Raw genomic sequence first — 13,452 nt, 5'->3', positions numbered from 1 at the left:
AAGAGTGCGCAGGTGAGCAGGCTCGGGGAGAGGCTGAGGTCGGTAGTTAGGAACATGGGGTGTGTTGAGACTGACTCATTGCAGCAGCCAGCCCACCGATTCCAGACATCCCAGCTCTGGACGGAGGCTCCAGCAGGGATCCAAAGCACAGAGAGGACAGTGAGGAAAGACAGCGCAGCGGGCCTCGCCTGCGCAGCCATCAGAACTGGGCTACAGCATTTACCAGACCGGAGACTGTGTGTGTGAATGAATGCAATCCCTTTTCACCTTTATATTTGTTCGTTGTTATTTATGAATAAATACTAGTGCAACTTGATCCACTGAGTCACAGGGACTTTCTTTCTCTCACTCTCAGCTCTATCCCTAAACCTGACTCCAGGCAATTTACCTCTGGATGAGATTAGGTGACCAAATTGCTGATATTGAAACTGCTGAATCTTATTCTGGTGTGGCCAAAGACATCCGGTGCTCACAACAGGGCCTGTGGGGAGTGGCCTTCTGCCATCGGTCTGTCCTTACTCTTACTCCCGGTCCTTTAGGCCTTGGGAGAAAGAAAACTGGATCTCCCTGCAGTTTCACTTTCAATTCTTGTCAAAGCTTGGTTTCTGTTTTCAGTTTTTCCAGCCACAGCCAAGGAAGGAGAGGCAGAGCGCTGCCTGGACAAATCACTGGCTTTTCTCCTCCCTCGGAGCAGAGGCTGCTCTGTCTCACTGTCTCCTCCTCCAGAGAACGCTGCTGTGGGAAGCTTCTGTCAGAGCCGAGCAGAAGGGCAGAGGATTCAATCCAGGGGACAGGCCGATCCAGCTGAGATGGATCCATTCCCCGACCTGTACGCGACCCCTGGGGACAGTCTAGACCACTTCTTGGAAAACAGCCTTCAGCCTCAGAGGGACTGGAAGGAGGAAGGGCAGGACGCGTGGGAGAGACTCGAAAGGTTCTTTCGGGAACAGTGCTTCCGTGATGAGCTGCTCCTGGACCAAGAAGTCACGGTGCATAAGGTGGTGAAGGTGAGCACACAGGGTTCAGGGTTCAAATCTTGCCTCTGCCCTGTGGAGCTTGTGACCTTGAGAGGTGGTCCTGGACTGGAACTTTAGTGTGAGGGAGTGCCGGGTCTTTTTGCCCTCTCAGTATGTAAGAGGTTAAGACTGGAGAGAAAGAGCTTTTAACTAGAAGAATCTACGCAAACATTCAAAACCAGAGATCGGGGGAGTTCTTAGAGAAAAAAAAAAAGCTTTCAAGACAGAAATTGAAGCTAGCTTCCACAGTTGCATATGAGATACAATTTTCCCCTTTTGTGTTCTGGCTCCTGCAAACCTCTGACTGACCTAGGTCAATTGCTGTAGCAGCCTCTTAGCTTCCGGGACCTACAAAAACAACAAAAGGAAGTCCAGAGCTGGGTGTGGTGGCCTTCACCTGTAACCCCAGCAGTCAGGAGGTTGAGGCAGGGGGATTACCAGTTTAAGACTGTCAAGCCTGGGCTACATAGCAAGTTCCAGGCTAGTCTTGGCTGCATAGTGAGGCACTGTCTAGGGGGACAAAAGGAGGTGCTGGGGTTCACGCTCTCCTGGTCATCTTTGGTTTTGTTTTTTAACTAGTATATAAAGGCTTTTGTTTCATTATAGCATTTTTTTCAAACAGTAATTTGTTTAGGACTAGGGATGTAGTTCTGAGGTTGATAGATTCTTTGCCTAGAATGGTGGCTCACAACCATGTGTAACTAGCTCCAGAGCTCCCTTCTGGCACTTCTGGCCTCTGAGGACAGACCTAAGGTGTATGTGTCCATGTGTGCAAACCAGTCATACACATAAAGTGTTGCTGTTGCTTTCCGTTTGAGATTTCAGAGCATTTGGGTCTTTTGGTTTTGGACCGGGGATGCCCAATCCACAACAAAGGTCTCCATGATGGAAACCAATGGCTTCTTTAAAGGACTGGAGAGAAATCGGCGTGAATGGGTCTGGCTGAACGCTCACCGTAAAAGCACCAAATTTCAGGAGACGTAAATTTGCCCTTGTCACCTTCCACAGGGAGGCTCCTCAGGAAAGGGGACAACGCTGAACCACAGATCTGACCAAGACATGATTCTGTTCCTAAGCTGCTTTTCCAGTTTCAAAGAGCAGGAGAGAAACCGGGAGGCCGTCCTCGACTTCATTAGGAGGAAGTTGATTCATTGTAGCAGAAGCCTGGCCTACAACATCACTGTAGTTACATACAGAGAGGGCAAAAGGACCCCGCGCTCCCTCACCCTAAAGGTCCAGTCCAGGAAGACTGATGCCGTTATTCAGATGAATATCCTCCCGGCTTACGATGCTTTGGGTAAATCCAGTGGTGGTTTTACTTTAAGGAAATGGTCCTGGGGTCTTCTTCTGGGACAGGAAAGGAAAAAGCATTGGAGATTTCTCTGTGGGTAGGTAGGTGGGACTGGAGTGAAAAAGTGAAGATGGATAAACTTCCATAAATAGCCTTGTATGGGTCCCCAGGTCCCAGGGTTGCACGGAGAGAGAGGCTTCATCATAATGAATTCCTACCCATCCTCTGGAAAACACCAGGTCAGACAAACATTCCAAGGTCTTTGGGGTCATACAGAACTGTATTAGAATCATCTTTATTTTTTTTAAAAGATTATTTATTTCATGTATATGAGTACACTGTAGCTGTCTTCAGACACTCCAGAAGAGGACATCGGATCCCATTACAGATGGCTGTGAGCCACCATGTGGTTGCTGGGAATTGAACTCAAGACCTCTGAAAGAGCAGTCAGTGCTCTTAACCTCTGAGCCATCACTCCAGCCCTAGAATCATCTTTAAAAGAAGGCTCTCAGCCGGGCAGTGGTGGCGCATGCCTTTAATCCCAGCACTTGGGAAGCAGAGACAAGCAGATCGTTGTGAGTTCAAGGCCAGCCTGGCCTACAGAGCAAGCTCCAGGACAGTCAGGACTACACAGAGAACCCTGTCTCAAAAAGTAAGTAAATAAATAAATAAGCAAACAAATAAGTGAATACAAGGCTTTCATATCTTCATCTTTTACAACTTGTATTCCCTTGGGCCCACAACTTGCATATTCAAATCCAGCATATTAACCTATTACATGGGGTAATGTTAAGAGGGATCATCAGAACTGATAATATTTGCCCAGGTTTGAGCTACCAAAGTGGCAATTGCCCATGGTTGCATTTAAGTTTGCCTCCTTAATGAAGCTGATCTGAGGATTTCATGAGCCTGACGACCTACATGACCATCCCAGCCTCTATTAATTTAGTTTTCACGGGGACATCGGGGTGGGGTAAGGAAGGTATAGGAAAAGATGACTGTGACCCCAGTTCTCAGGAAGCTGAGGCAGGCAGACCAAGGGCCTAACGGCAGCCTAGGATCCACCACAGGAGACCCTGTCAAGGAAGAGAGATGGCTCAGTGGTTAAGAGCACTGACTGCTCTTCCAGAGGCCCTGAATTCAATTCCCAGCAACCACATGGTGGCTCACAGCCATCTGTAATGGGATCTGGCGCCCTCTTCTGGTGTGTCTGAAGACAGTGACAGTGTCTTCAGTGATAAATCTTTTTCTTTTTCTTTTTTTTTTTTTTTTTTTTTTTTTTTTTGGTTTTTTGGATTTGGTTTTTTGGAGACAGGGTTTCTCTGTATAGCCCTGGCTGTCCTGGAACTCACGCTGTAGACCAGGCTGGCCTCGAACTCAGCCTGCCTCTGCCTCCCATAGTGCTGGGATTACAGACGTGGGCCACCACCACCTGGCTTCAGTGATAAATCTTAATAGAAAGAAAGGAAAGGAGGAAGGAGGGAGGAAGATTTCCTATCTTTCCGTATCAAAAGGTAGTTTCCTGACCAGATAGCTTCTCTTCCCAGGATCTTTGCCCAGGGACTCGAAACCAGCACCGGAAATCTATGAGACTCTGATAAGAAGTAAGGGCTTCCCTGGCGACTTCTCGCCAAGTTTCACAGAGTTACAGAGAAATTTTGTGAAAAGTCGCCCTGTTAAACTGAAGAACCTCCTGCGGTTGGTAAAGTTCTGGTACCTGCAGGTAAGAGCTGAGGAGAGGCGGAGGAGAGGGTGCGCACCCACAGCCCATGCTTCTCTTAGAAACTGGGGCGGGGGGCGGGGGCGGCTTGTTGGCAAGGTGCTTGCTTGGGATGCATAAGGCCCTAGGTTCGGACCTCGGCAACAGCAGGAGAGATGGAGTGGAGATACAATAGGGGTGGGAGGCGGGATAAACAGTGAGTGAACTGCAGGGCCCTGGACCGTGTAAGAGCCCAGCATCCCTGATGGTGAGGTGTTAGCCTCGTGCTTAGAGCCGCCTGCTTTCCTGAGGGCGACTAAGTGCTCACTCAGAGAACGGACTCTGCCTTCGACAAGTCTCCGATGTGTGACATTTTGATGACAATAATAAAGCCACCATTGTGGCAGACTAATTGGGTTCCATGATTTAGGCTGTACGTGCCGCGGCATTTCCCCGTTAGTCCTTCCTACTGTTTCTCTCTCTCTCTCTCTCTCTCTCTCTCTCTCATTAGATATTTTATTTATTTACATTTCAAACGTTATCCCCTTTCTGGGTTTCCCCTCCGGAAACCCCCTATCCATCCCCCGCTTCCGGTTGTTTCTATGGTGCGTATCCCTCCCCGCCCTCATCCTGGAGATAGAAAACTGAGCTGACAGAAAAAAGTAGAGCTGAGATTTGAACAGGAGTCCCTGACGCTAGAGGTTTTTTTCCTTCTGATTATCTGACTACTGCAAAGGTCTCATCAATGTGTGTGTGTGTGTGTGTGTGTGTGTGTGTGTGTGTGTGTGTGTGTTGAAAACTACCCAAGGAAGGAGAGATTTGATTTGCACACGGTCCCCAAATAAACCAGTGACAGAGCAGTGGCTTTTCTTTCAGTTTTATCTTTGTCTGGATTCACACAGGCCATACCAGGACGGTAGGTAACGGAGTAGCGCCATCTCCCGGAGGTTTTGGCCCACCCTTTAAACACACACACAGGCTGTTGACCTTGAGAGTCGATTGTGAGAACACTGTCAATTCACATCGTCCATACACTTGGTTTGTGTGTCCCCTCCCCAACCCGCCCCACCCAGCCCCGCCCCGCCCCACCCAGCCCCGCCCCACCCAGCCCCGCCCCGCCCCTCTAACTCTGCCTCCCAAGTACCCGGATTATAGGCAAACATGACACCCACTTCATTTATGTGACTTCTAGGGATCTTTTACCCACTGAGTCACCTCCCTGGCTCATATTTCTGTGCATGAATATTTCCTGTCATTCTGTAATAGATTTTATTTATCTGAACCACCTCTCTGTCTCTCTCTCCCCCCCCCATAGAAAAATATATACGGTTATTTAAATATTGCAATGGACCCATTATAAAAACTTGAAACAGCATCAAAAATGTATAAAGTAGAGGTAAAAATTTTTGTGTGTATGCATGTGTGCATATATGAAGATAAGCATGCTCATAAGGGAAACTCCAATTGGGGTTAGTGTGTATGTGTGTGTGTGGGTGGGTGGGTGGGTGGGTGTGTGAGTGTGTGCATGTATGTGAGGAAAGGGAATTTATGACCACTTATTTTTTTTCTTATAATATGCTTAATACATACTTAATTCCATTTTAACAACTTCTTGTATATGATGTGACTTTGGCAACACCTTTATTCCTTTCCAGATAACTAAAAAGTTGTCCATCACATCTTGAATTATGTCTCCTTACTCACTGAACTAAAATATTACCTTTGTTAAAATCACAAATCTAATGGGAACTAATTTTGAGTGGTCTATTCTGTTATACTTGATTGGTTTTCTTTTTAAGTTCTGAGGGACTGAACCCAGGGCCTTGTGCAGGCTAGATAAGTACCCAGCCACTAAGCCACACCCCCAACTCCTGACTCTTATTTATTCTCATGCCAAAAACTGCTACTTCCAAGTAGTAGGTGAGGATTGACATCCAAAGTTGGCCTTTGACCTCTACTTGAGTGACAAGCACCTCTCCCACCTCTCCCCCCACCTCTCTCTCTCTCCCTCTCTCATACACACACACATATACATACACATATATACACACATATACACACATACATGTACATATACACACACACACACACACACACCACTGGGAGCCAGACATAGTTGACATACCTGTATTCCCAACACCTGGGGGGGGGGGGGGGCGCTGAGGCAGAAGAACTGCAAGTTTCAGGCTAGCCTGGACTACACAGCAAGAATCTGTCTAAAAAAATAAAAATCACTAGGATTTTAACTAGCATCTACTACTGCTGTTTTGCTCAGTGGACACTGTCTTCTAGATTCTCACATTCAATTCACAGGTTAGTGTGTATCTCTGTTCTTGGTAGAGAAGCGCTCCCCCTCCTCTCCCCTCCCCCTCCCCAGTGCACAGCAGACATCACAGACTCATGAGTGGTCTGACTGAGTGGCGGAGAGGTGGCAGACGGTGGAGTGAAAGGCGGCAGGAGGGGCCTAAGAGCCATCAATGGGAAGGGTGGCTGCAAACAGTGTCTTACAGGCGTCTGGCTCGCTGCCTGGGTCCCTGCAGCAGCGTCCAGCATCCATGGGGGAGAGCAGAGAGCTACTGGCCACTGATGGCTGCTGGGAGAGAGGGTTTTTCCTCAGAGATGTGGCTCCTGACAGATGCCCGTGCTCTGGGGGATGGCCCTACACCACGCTCCACACCACGAGGGCAGCTCCAACTGAACCCCCTGGGACATAAAGGAAAGGAAAAGAGGAGAGGAGGAAGAGGGGGTGAGGGGCAGTAGATAGGATTGAAAGACGTTGTATACAGGTATAGAATTCCGCATATACTGCATTGCCTTCTCTATTCTAACTGGATTGATACTCGGATGGTCCACAAGGAAACCCCAGGCCGTCAAGCTGTCTAGCTGTACCGTTCCCTGGCTGCGTCACGGTCACATAAAGCAACAAGGGAACTTGAAAATTCTTTTGTTGTTGTTGTTTTGTTGTTTTGTTGTTTTTGAGACAGGATTTCTCTGTGTAGCCCTAGCTGTCCTGGAATTCACTCTGTAGACCAGGCTGGCCTCGAACTCAGAAATCTGCCTGCCTCTGCCTCCTAAATGCTGGGATTAAAGGCGTGCACCACCACCCGGCCCAAAAATTCTTAAGAGCATCAATCAAATTCTCATATTCTCTCTCTCTCTCTCTCTCTCTCTCTCTCTCTCTCTCTCTCTCTCTCTCTCTCTCTCTCCCTCCCTCTCCCTCTCCCTCTGTCCCTCCCTCCATCCATCCATCCATCCATCCATCCTCCCTGCCATTCCTACCCTCTCCCTACTTCTCCAGTACCTGAGATGTAAATATAGAAGAGTAGCAGTATTGCCCTCAAAATATGCTCTGGAGCTGTTGACCATCTACGCCTGGGAACTGGGCACGGAGAGCAGTGACAACTTCAATCTGGATTAAGGCTTTGTGGCCGTGATGGAGCTCCTCAGGGACTACCAAGACATCTGCATCTACTGGACCAAGTACTATGACTTCCAAAATGAGGTTGTCAGGAACTGTCTGAAGAAACAGCTGCAGGGAGAGCGGTGAGTCTATCAACCGCGTTATTTATGGCTCTGAGGACTAGAAACCCTGACTGGAGTGGCTTGGGAAAATAAAGGGACTCAGAAGGCTTTTGTACTCGAAAATATTCAGGATGAAGAGTCTTGAAGTATGTGGCCGAGTCACCAAGGTCTCTGTCCGTGAGTGGTTCAGCCCTTGCCTACCTAGAGTCTTACTGTTAGATTCTGGTTTATCTCTTCAAGGTTGCAATGATTCTAGCCTTCTCCTCTAGACACCTAACTGCCAGTATAAGGAAGCATATGTCTAGGAAGATCTCAGAGATTCATTCTCGGGAGCTGGCTGAGGCTTAGCTCCAATCCTCCCCCCATCCCCCCCCCCCCACTTTCCCTTCTCCCTCTTGCTCCTGTCCCGGCTAGCTCTGGGTCCCTCTCCTCCAGGGCCCTGTATCTCCAATCCTAACGGAAGGGTGGCTCCTTACTGGGCCGTCCGAAGAATGCTCTGCTGACCGCACCTTAAGTTTTAAATGAGGGAGTTAGTTATGGAGTTTACAGCAAGCAGAAATAAAGGAGGAGTACCAAGCAGCAAGAGAGAGAAGCAGCCTTTCGCAGAACCTCGAACCCAGTAGAGACTGTGGAGTCTCAGTGCGAGAGCAGCAGCTTCCGCCCCAGCCCCGCCCCGACTCCGCCCCCACCACGCGCGGTGCTCACGACACCCCCCAGAGGTCAACTGGGGAAGTTGAGGCAGTCAGCTGGAGTTCAGGTTGATCTTTCCAAGAATGTAGCTTGCACGCCCCCTGCCCCCCATCCCACCCCACCCCCGCGCCTGACCCAGGACTGTACTTCCCACTGTAGCATGGGATAACAACGGTAGCCTCTTTGGGGAGGCAGGGGGTGGAGGGGAGCGGAGGGGGGTGATGAGTAGGGTGGGGGAGGCGGCCAATGACAAGGATGATAACCATGGTGACAACAATGCCAGATTCAAGACAAAGAGTCTTGGAAGAAAAGTTTGAGATCCATGTTTGGGTCTGAAATAGTGGAGGCTGCGGAGGGGCGACTCCATCTTCAGAGACAGCTTTTTAGTGATCTTAAACATCCCATGACAATGTGCCCTGATAATGTGCTTTATGGTACCACGGATGTGAGTGCCAGAGACCTGCCATTTTCTCCCTCAGGCCCATCATTCTAGACCCAGCTGACCCCACCAACAACCTCGGAAGAAGAAACGGATGGGGACTGGTGGCCACAGAAGCTATTTACTGCCTGCAGCAGGCCTGTTGCGTGACTGTGAACCCCAGGGAGCGCTGGGACGTACAGGTATTATACTATCCCTAGTCTGAACTCACACTAACACTCATTTGGATCACAGGCAACTCCTCCTACAGTACCCAGAAGTCCCAGCACAGGCCGCATATTTAGGTATCACAGCCTAGTTTCTATCTATATAGAAGATACAGTTCCTCCATCTGTAAGATGGACAGGCAATCTGTAGATTGCTCTATAGAGACAGAGTCTAAGAATGTACTCACCTCTTGCTCTCCCTTGGAGCTCCCCTATTGTGTTTTATAAAAAGCTAAGGAGAAGCCGGGCGTGGTGGTGCACACCTTTAATCCCAGCACTTGGGAGGCAGAGGCAGGTGGATTTCTGAGTTCGAGGCCAGCCTGGTCTACAGAGTGAGTTCCAGGACAGCCAGGGCTACACAGAGAAACACTGTCTTGATAAACAAGGACAAAAGCAAAAAATAAAAATAAGAATTGAGTCTTCTACAACCCACTGCAGGCAATAAGCCAGCTGCACAGCCTTCCCGTAAAACCTTGCCCCCGTAGGCTACCGCCATCCTGAATCTGAATGCAAAGTCAGAATCCAATGTTTGGATTCAAGGACTGGACTTAGGGGTTCCCGGAGGAACTTGTTTCCCCAACCTGCTAAAGCCACATAAATCATGCCCCTTGACCCATTTTTTTTATCTTCGGCAGGAATAGTTGGGATTTGTCCTCAAAGGTGCACCCCCCACCCCGCAGCAAATGAAGCAAGGTAGACAGACAATCAGACAGGAGCCTTCCATCTGGCCATCAGGTGCCAATAGCTTAGAATGTCCAAAAAAATAAAGGACTCTTGGGAAGCAAGAAAAAATGAAGCAACAAAAACAAAACCAAACTACCTACCTAAGTCTCTTGTCTCAGTTAGGGTTTCTATTGCTGTGAACAGATATCATGACCACAGCAGTTCTTAAAAAGGAAAACATTTCATTGGGGATGACTTACAGGTTCAGAGATTCAGTTCATTATCATGGTGGGGAACATGACAGTGTGCACGCAGACATGGTGCTGGGTAAGGAGCTGAAGAGTTCTACAGCTTGATCCACAGACAGCAGGCAGAGAACTCGCTTGAGCGAGCATCTGAGACCTCAAAGCCTGCCTCCATAGTGATACACTTCTTCCAGCAAGGCCACACCCACTCCAGCGAGGCCACGCCCACCCTAGCAAGGCCACACCCCCTACTTGAGGCATTCCCTATGGGGTCCTATGGGGGCCATTTTTATTCAAACCACCACAGTCTCCCTCCATCTCAACCCCTAGTTTCTCAGAAATTCCATCTCCCAGGCGCCCGCTCTCAACCTCTTACCTCCCTTCTGTAAATAGCGTCTCCGCTGAGAAGTGTGTGCCGCTATTGTTACTAAATTATCTTCACAGACAGTTCCCTAGTCCCAAAAACAGAACCAGAAGGTACCACCATGGAATCCAAGTCAGGACAGTTCTGAGCATCACCCGGGGGCGATGTTGATTATGCCAGCTCAAAGGACCGATGCCAGGAGTGTGCTCAACAAATATGAGGAAAAAAAATAAAACGTTTCTGTTTCTTTTCTGTGTGGTAGAAATCTATTTAAACCCCAGCCAGAGGCTTCTTCCTGCCTTAGACTATGTATGTTCCCGGATGAAGGGCACACACAGCCTTTATATGTTTAATATGCCTTAGGCAGCACAAAGGTGGGCCTTTGCCTACCCTCCATGCTGTTCCAGTCTACTTCCCTATTGATAACCCTGAGTTACACTTACTAGTTACTACCTGGGCTGCTCTTAACCCAACGGGGCAGTTCTCTGGACCACGTTCTCTTGACCCTTAGCTCATGGTGGCTCTCCATCTCCCTCCTGCTCAATCTTCTCCATGGCAGCTTCTTTCTGCTGTCCTCCCTCCTCCTCCCCTCCCCCTCCTCCCTCCTCCTCCCCTCCCCCTCCTTCCCCGTCCTTCCCCCTCCTCCTCCTCCCTTCCCCTTCTCCCTTGCTCCTCCTCTCTCTCCAAGCATTGAAACCTGGACCTGTGTCTCTTCTGCCCAACAATTGACTGTCAGCATCTTAATTCACAGATCAGAATTAACTTGGGGGCAAGTTCCCAGGGCTTGGGGCCACCCTTTGCATTACAATAGACAGTAAAAGAACTTTTGTGGCTGGGATAAAACATCATGACCAAGGCGACTTACAGGAGGAAGGGCTCATTTGTGCTTACAGTACCACAGAGATGAGAGTCTTTCGTGGCATGGTACGGTAGCAGGCAGGCATGGCGGCTGGGGCTCACATCCTCAGTGGTAAGCAGGAACCCAAAACAGGGACCTTGGAATGTTGTAGACTTTCGAAATCCTAAAACCTGTCCCCGCTGATAGACTAGTATCCTCCTGCAAGGCCACACTTTCTAATCTTCCTCAAACAGTTCTACCAGCTGAGGACTGTGCGTCCAAACATTCAAGGCTATGAGAGTTGCCTCGTTCAACCTACCAGGAAACCATTCCGGATCCAAGCCATCTTTGTAACAAATATGTCAGAATTCTGTGACTTATCTTAAGGTCTCAAACCAGTACCCCGAGGCGGAATTTTTAGGATAGGTCCAGACTTTCTGCATAGCAGTGATCGCCCTTGAACAAATTCTCCTAAAGCCAGACGCAAACATTAAATTACGTCACTGTAGTCCCTGGACTTCCATAAAGACAACACTGTTGTGTGCCTGTGATGCGTGGAGATTCTAAGTAATTCCACGCAGGAAGAGCATTATTTAGAATCCAGTTGTTGCCGTGGTTTGGGGGAGTCAAGGAACACGCAGCGTGAGTTAGTGGTACTCTGAGCCTAGGGTGGCCAAGCCGCTTACCTGTTATCTCACGCGATTATTTGTAACATCTCCCAGGTCGTCTCGGTAGATGGTAAATGCTATCAGGAGCTAGAAGAAAGAAGCTTTGTAGACAATAGGCAGTTTTTACTGCACACTTGTCCTCTCTCTCTCTCTCTCTTGCAGCGAGCGAGGGACATTCAGGTGACAGTGAAACAAACAGGAGCAGAAGATTGGACGCTCTGGACCAACCCCTACAGCCCCATCAGCAAGATGAAGGCAGAGATCAGGAGGGAGACTGGGCTCTGCGGGGAGCTGCGCATCTCCTTCCAGGAGCCTGGAGGGGCGAGGCAGCTGCTCAGCAGCCGAAAGACCCTGGCAGATTATGGAATATTCTCTAAGGTGAACATCCGGGTGCTGGAGACCTTTCCTCCTGAGATCCAGGTCTTTGTGAAGTATCCCGGTGGCCAGATCAAGCCTTTTGCCATCCACCCTGATGATACGATCTTAGACCTGAAAGAGAAGATCGAAGGAGCCGGAGGCCCTTGTACGGAGGATCAGGTGCTGCTGTTGGACGAGGAGGAGCTGGGTGAGGATGACAGCCTCGCAGAGCTTGAGATCAAAGACTGTGACACCATCGAGCTCCGCAGAGCAAGCGACTCCTAGCCTGCCTGGCTGATCACGCCAGTGCCTCCCCACCCCATCCCTAGACTCTGACATGTTCTTTCTGTAGCATAAATATCAACATCTCCTTCTCGTGCTTAAAACACTCCTGTGTTTTCCCATAATACAGAATGGAGTTCGAATTTCTCTTCCTAATAGTCAGGGTCTTTAATAGAATCAAGCTGAACCCAACTCACTTCCCCTACCCCACTCTAAACACTCAATTCACACCAGATGCCGAGTGACACGGTGACTCACACCGAGCATCGAGTCATGCTGAGTACCGAGAGCCCAGTCGCAGCAAGTGCCGGTCACACGGAGTGCGAGTCACACTGAGGGCCGAGTCACACCGGATACCAAGTGACACTAGTCATACCGAGTGCTGGATCATACCAAGCATCGAGTCACACCAAATATCGAGGTCCGTGTTACACTGAGGGTCGAGTCACGCCTCTGTCACTTTGCCTCTGCTATCTTTTCTTCCAGCAGGTGTTTCTGTCTTTCTGTAAGTCACCAAATCTCAGAGAGCAGACCCCAGACCTACAGATTCCTCACCTCTCCTGAAACCTAGAAGAGAAAACTAACCCAGGCCAGATGTCCCACTGACACTCCGCGGTCCCTGGCTTAACAAGTCTTCCACATCATTCCGCGTGCTCCTGTGTGAAAACAACTACTCTCCCGCCCGTGCCACAGGCCGAGTTGTCTTGTGTCCCCTCCCTCTCCCTTCCCCACCTTAGACTCCTGGGAACGTACGTGGGACCTTAATCATGGTTTGTTAGGTCTAGCTCCCTTGTCTAATCAGACTTGATCGTTTTTAATGCCTTAGGCCTTGTACTCTAGGATGGTACCAATCTAGTGTCAGTGTTTGACATGTGCTTATTAAATAAAGAAGCGAAGGAAGAGTGGCTTTGAATCCTTCCATATTGCCGTGATCGGGCCTGACGCCATTTCAGAGTCCATATACTTTCAGGTGCTCCCAACCCACGTGCCATTCTCTGAAGATGTCCCCCAGGTCAGTTGTACGACCCTCATGCTGCTGGGTCGTCATGGCCTCCCTCTGTCTAAACCGACTTGGTCAAAGGTGACAAGGATAGACCCCATCCATTGTCCATCTCTCACACTGAGTGAATCAACGCGGGCATCTGTTAGCCAGTCACAGATCTCAGTTTCGG

General features: G+C 49.2%; 1 protein-coding gene across 1 annotated transcript; it reads left to right on the top strand.

The window, feature by feature from the left end:
- Positions 1-603: 603 nt before the first annotated feature.
- On the top strand, positions 604-13,185 carry LOC127673033 (2'-5'-oligoadenylate synthase-like protein 2). The gene is given in 7 exon segments (XM_052168574.1): positions 604-1,007; positions 2,025-2,313; positions 2,478-2,546; positions 3,855-4,030; positions 7,305-7,549; positions 8,698-8,839; positions 11,804-13,185. Coding segments are annotated over 7 exon segments (1,599 nt in total). The 5' UTR covers positions 604-809; the 3' UTR covers positions 12,284-13,185.
- Positions 13,186-13,452: the final 267 nt, after the last annotated feature.

The sequence above is a fragment of the Apodemus sylvaticus genome, chromosome 22, assembly GCF_947179515.1.
Source record: "Apodemus sylvaticus chromosome 22, mApoSyl1.1, whole genome shotgun sequence".
Classification (NCBI taxonomy): Eukaryota; Metazoa; Chordata; class Mammalia; order Rodentia; family Muridae; genus Apodemus; species Apodemus sylvaticus.
Note: the sequence above shows the minus strand (reverse complement) of the source record. Positions and strands in the feature narration are given on the sequence as shown.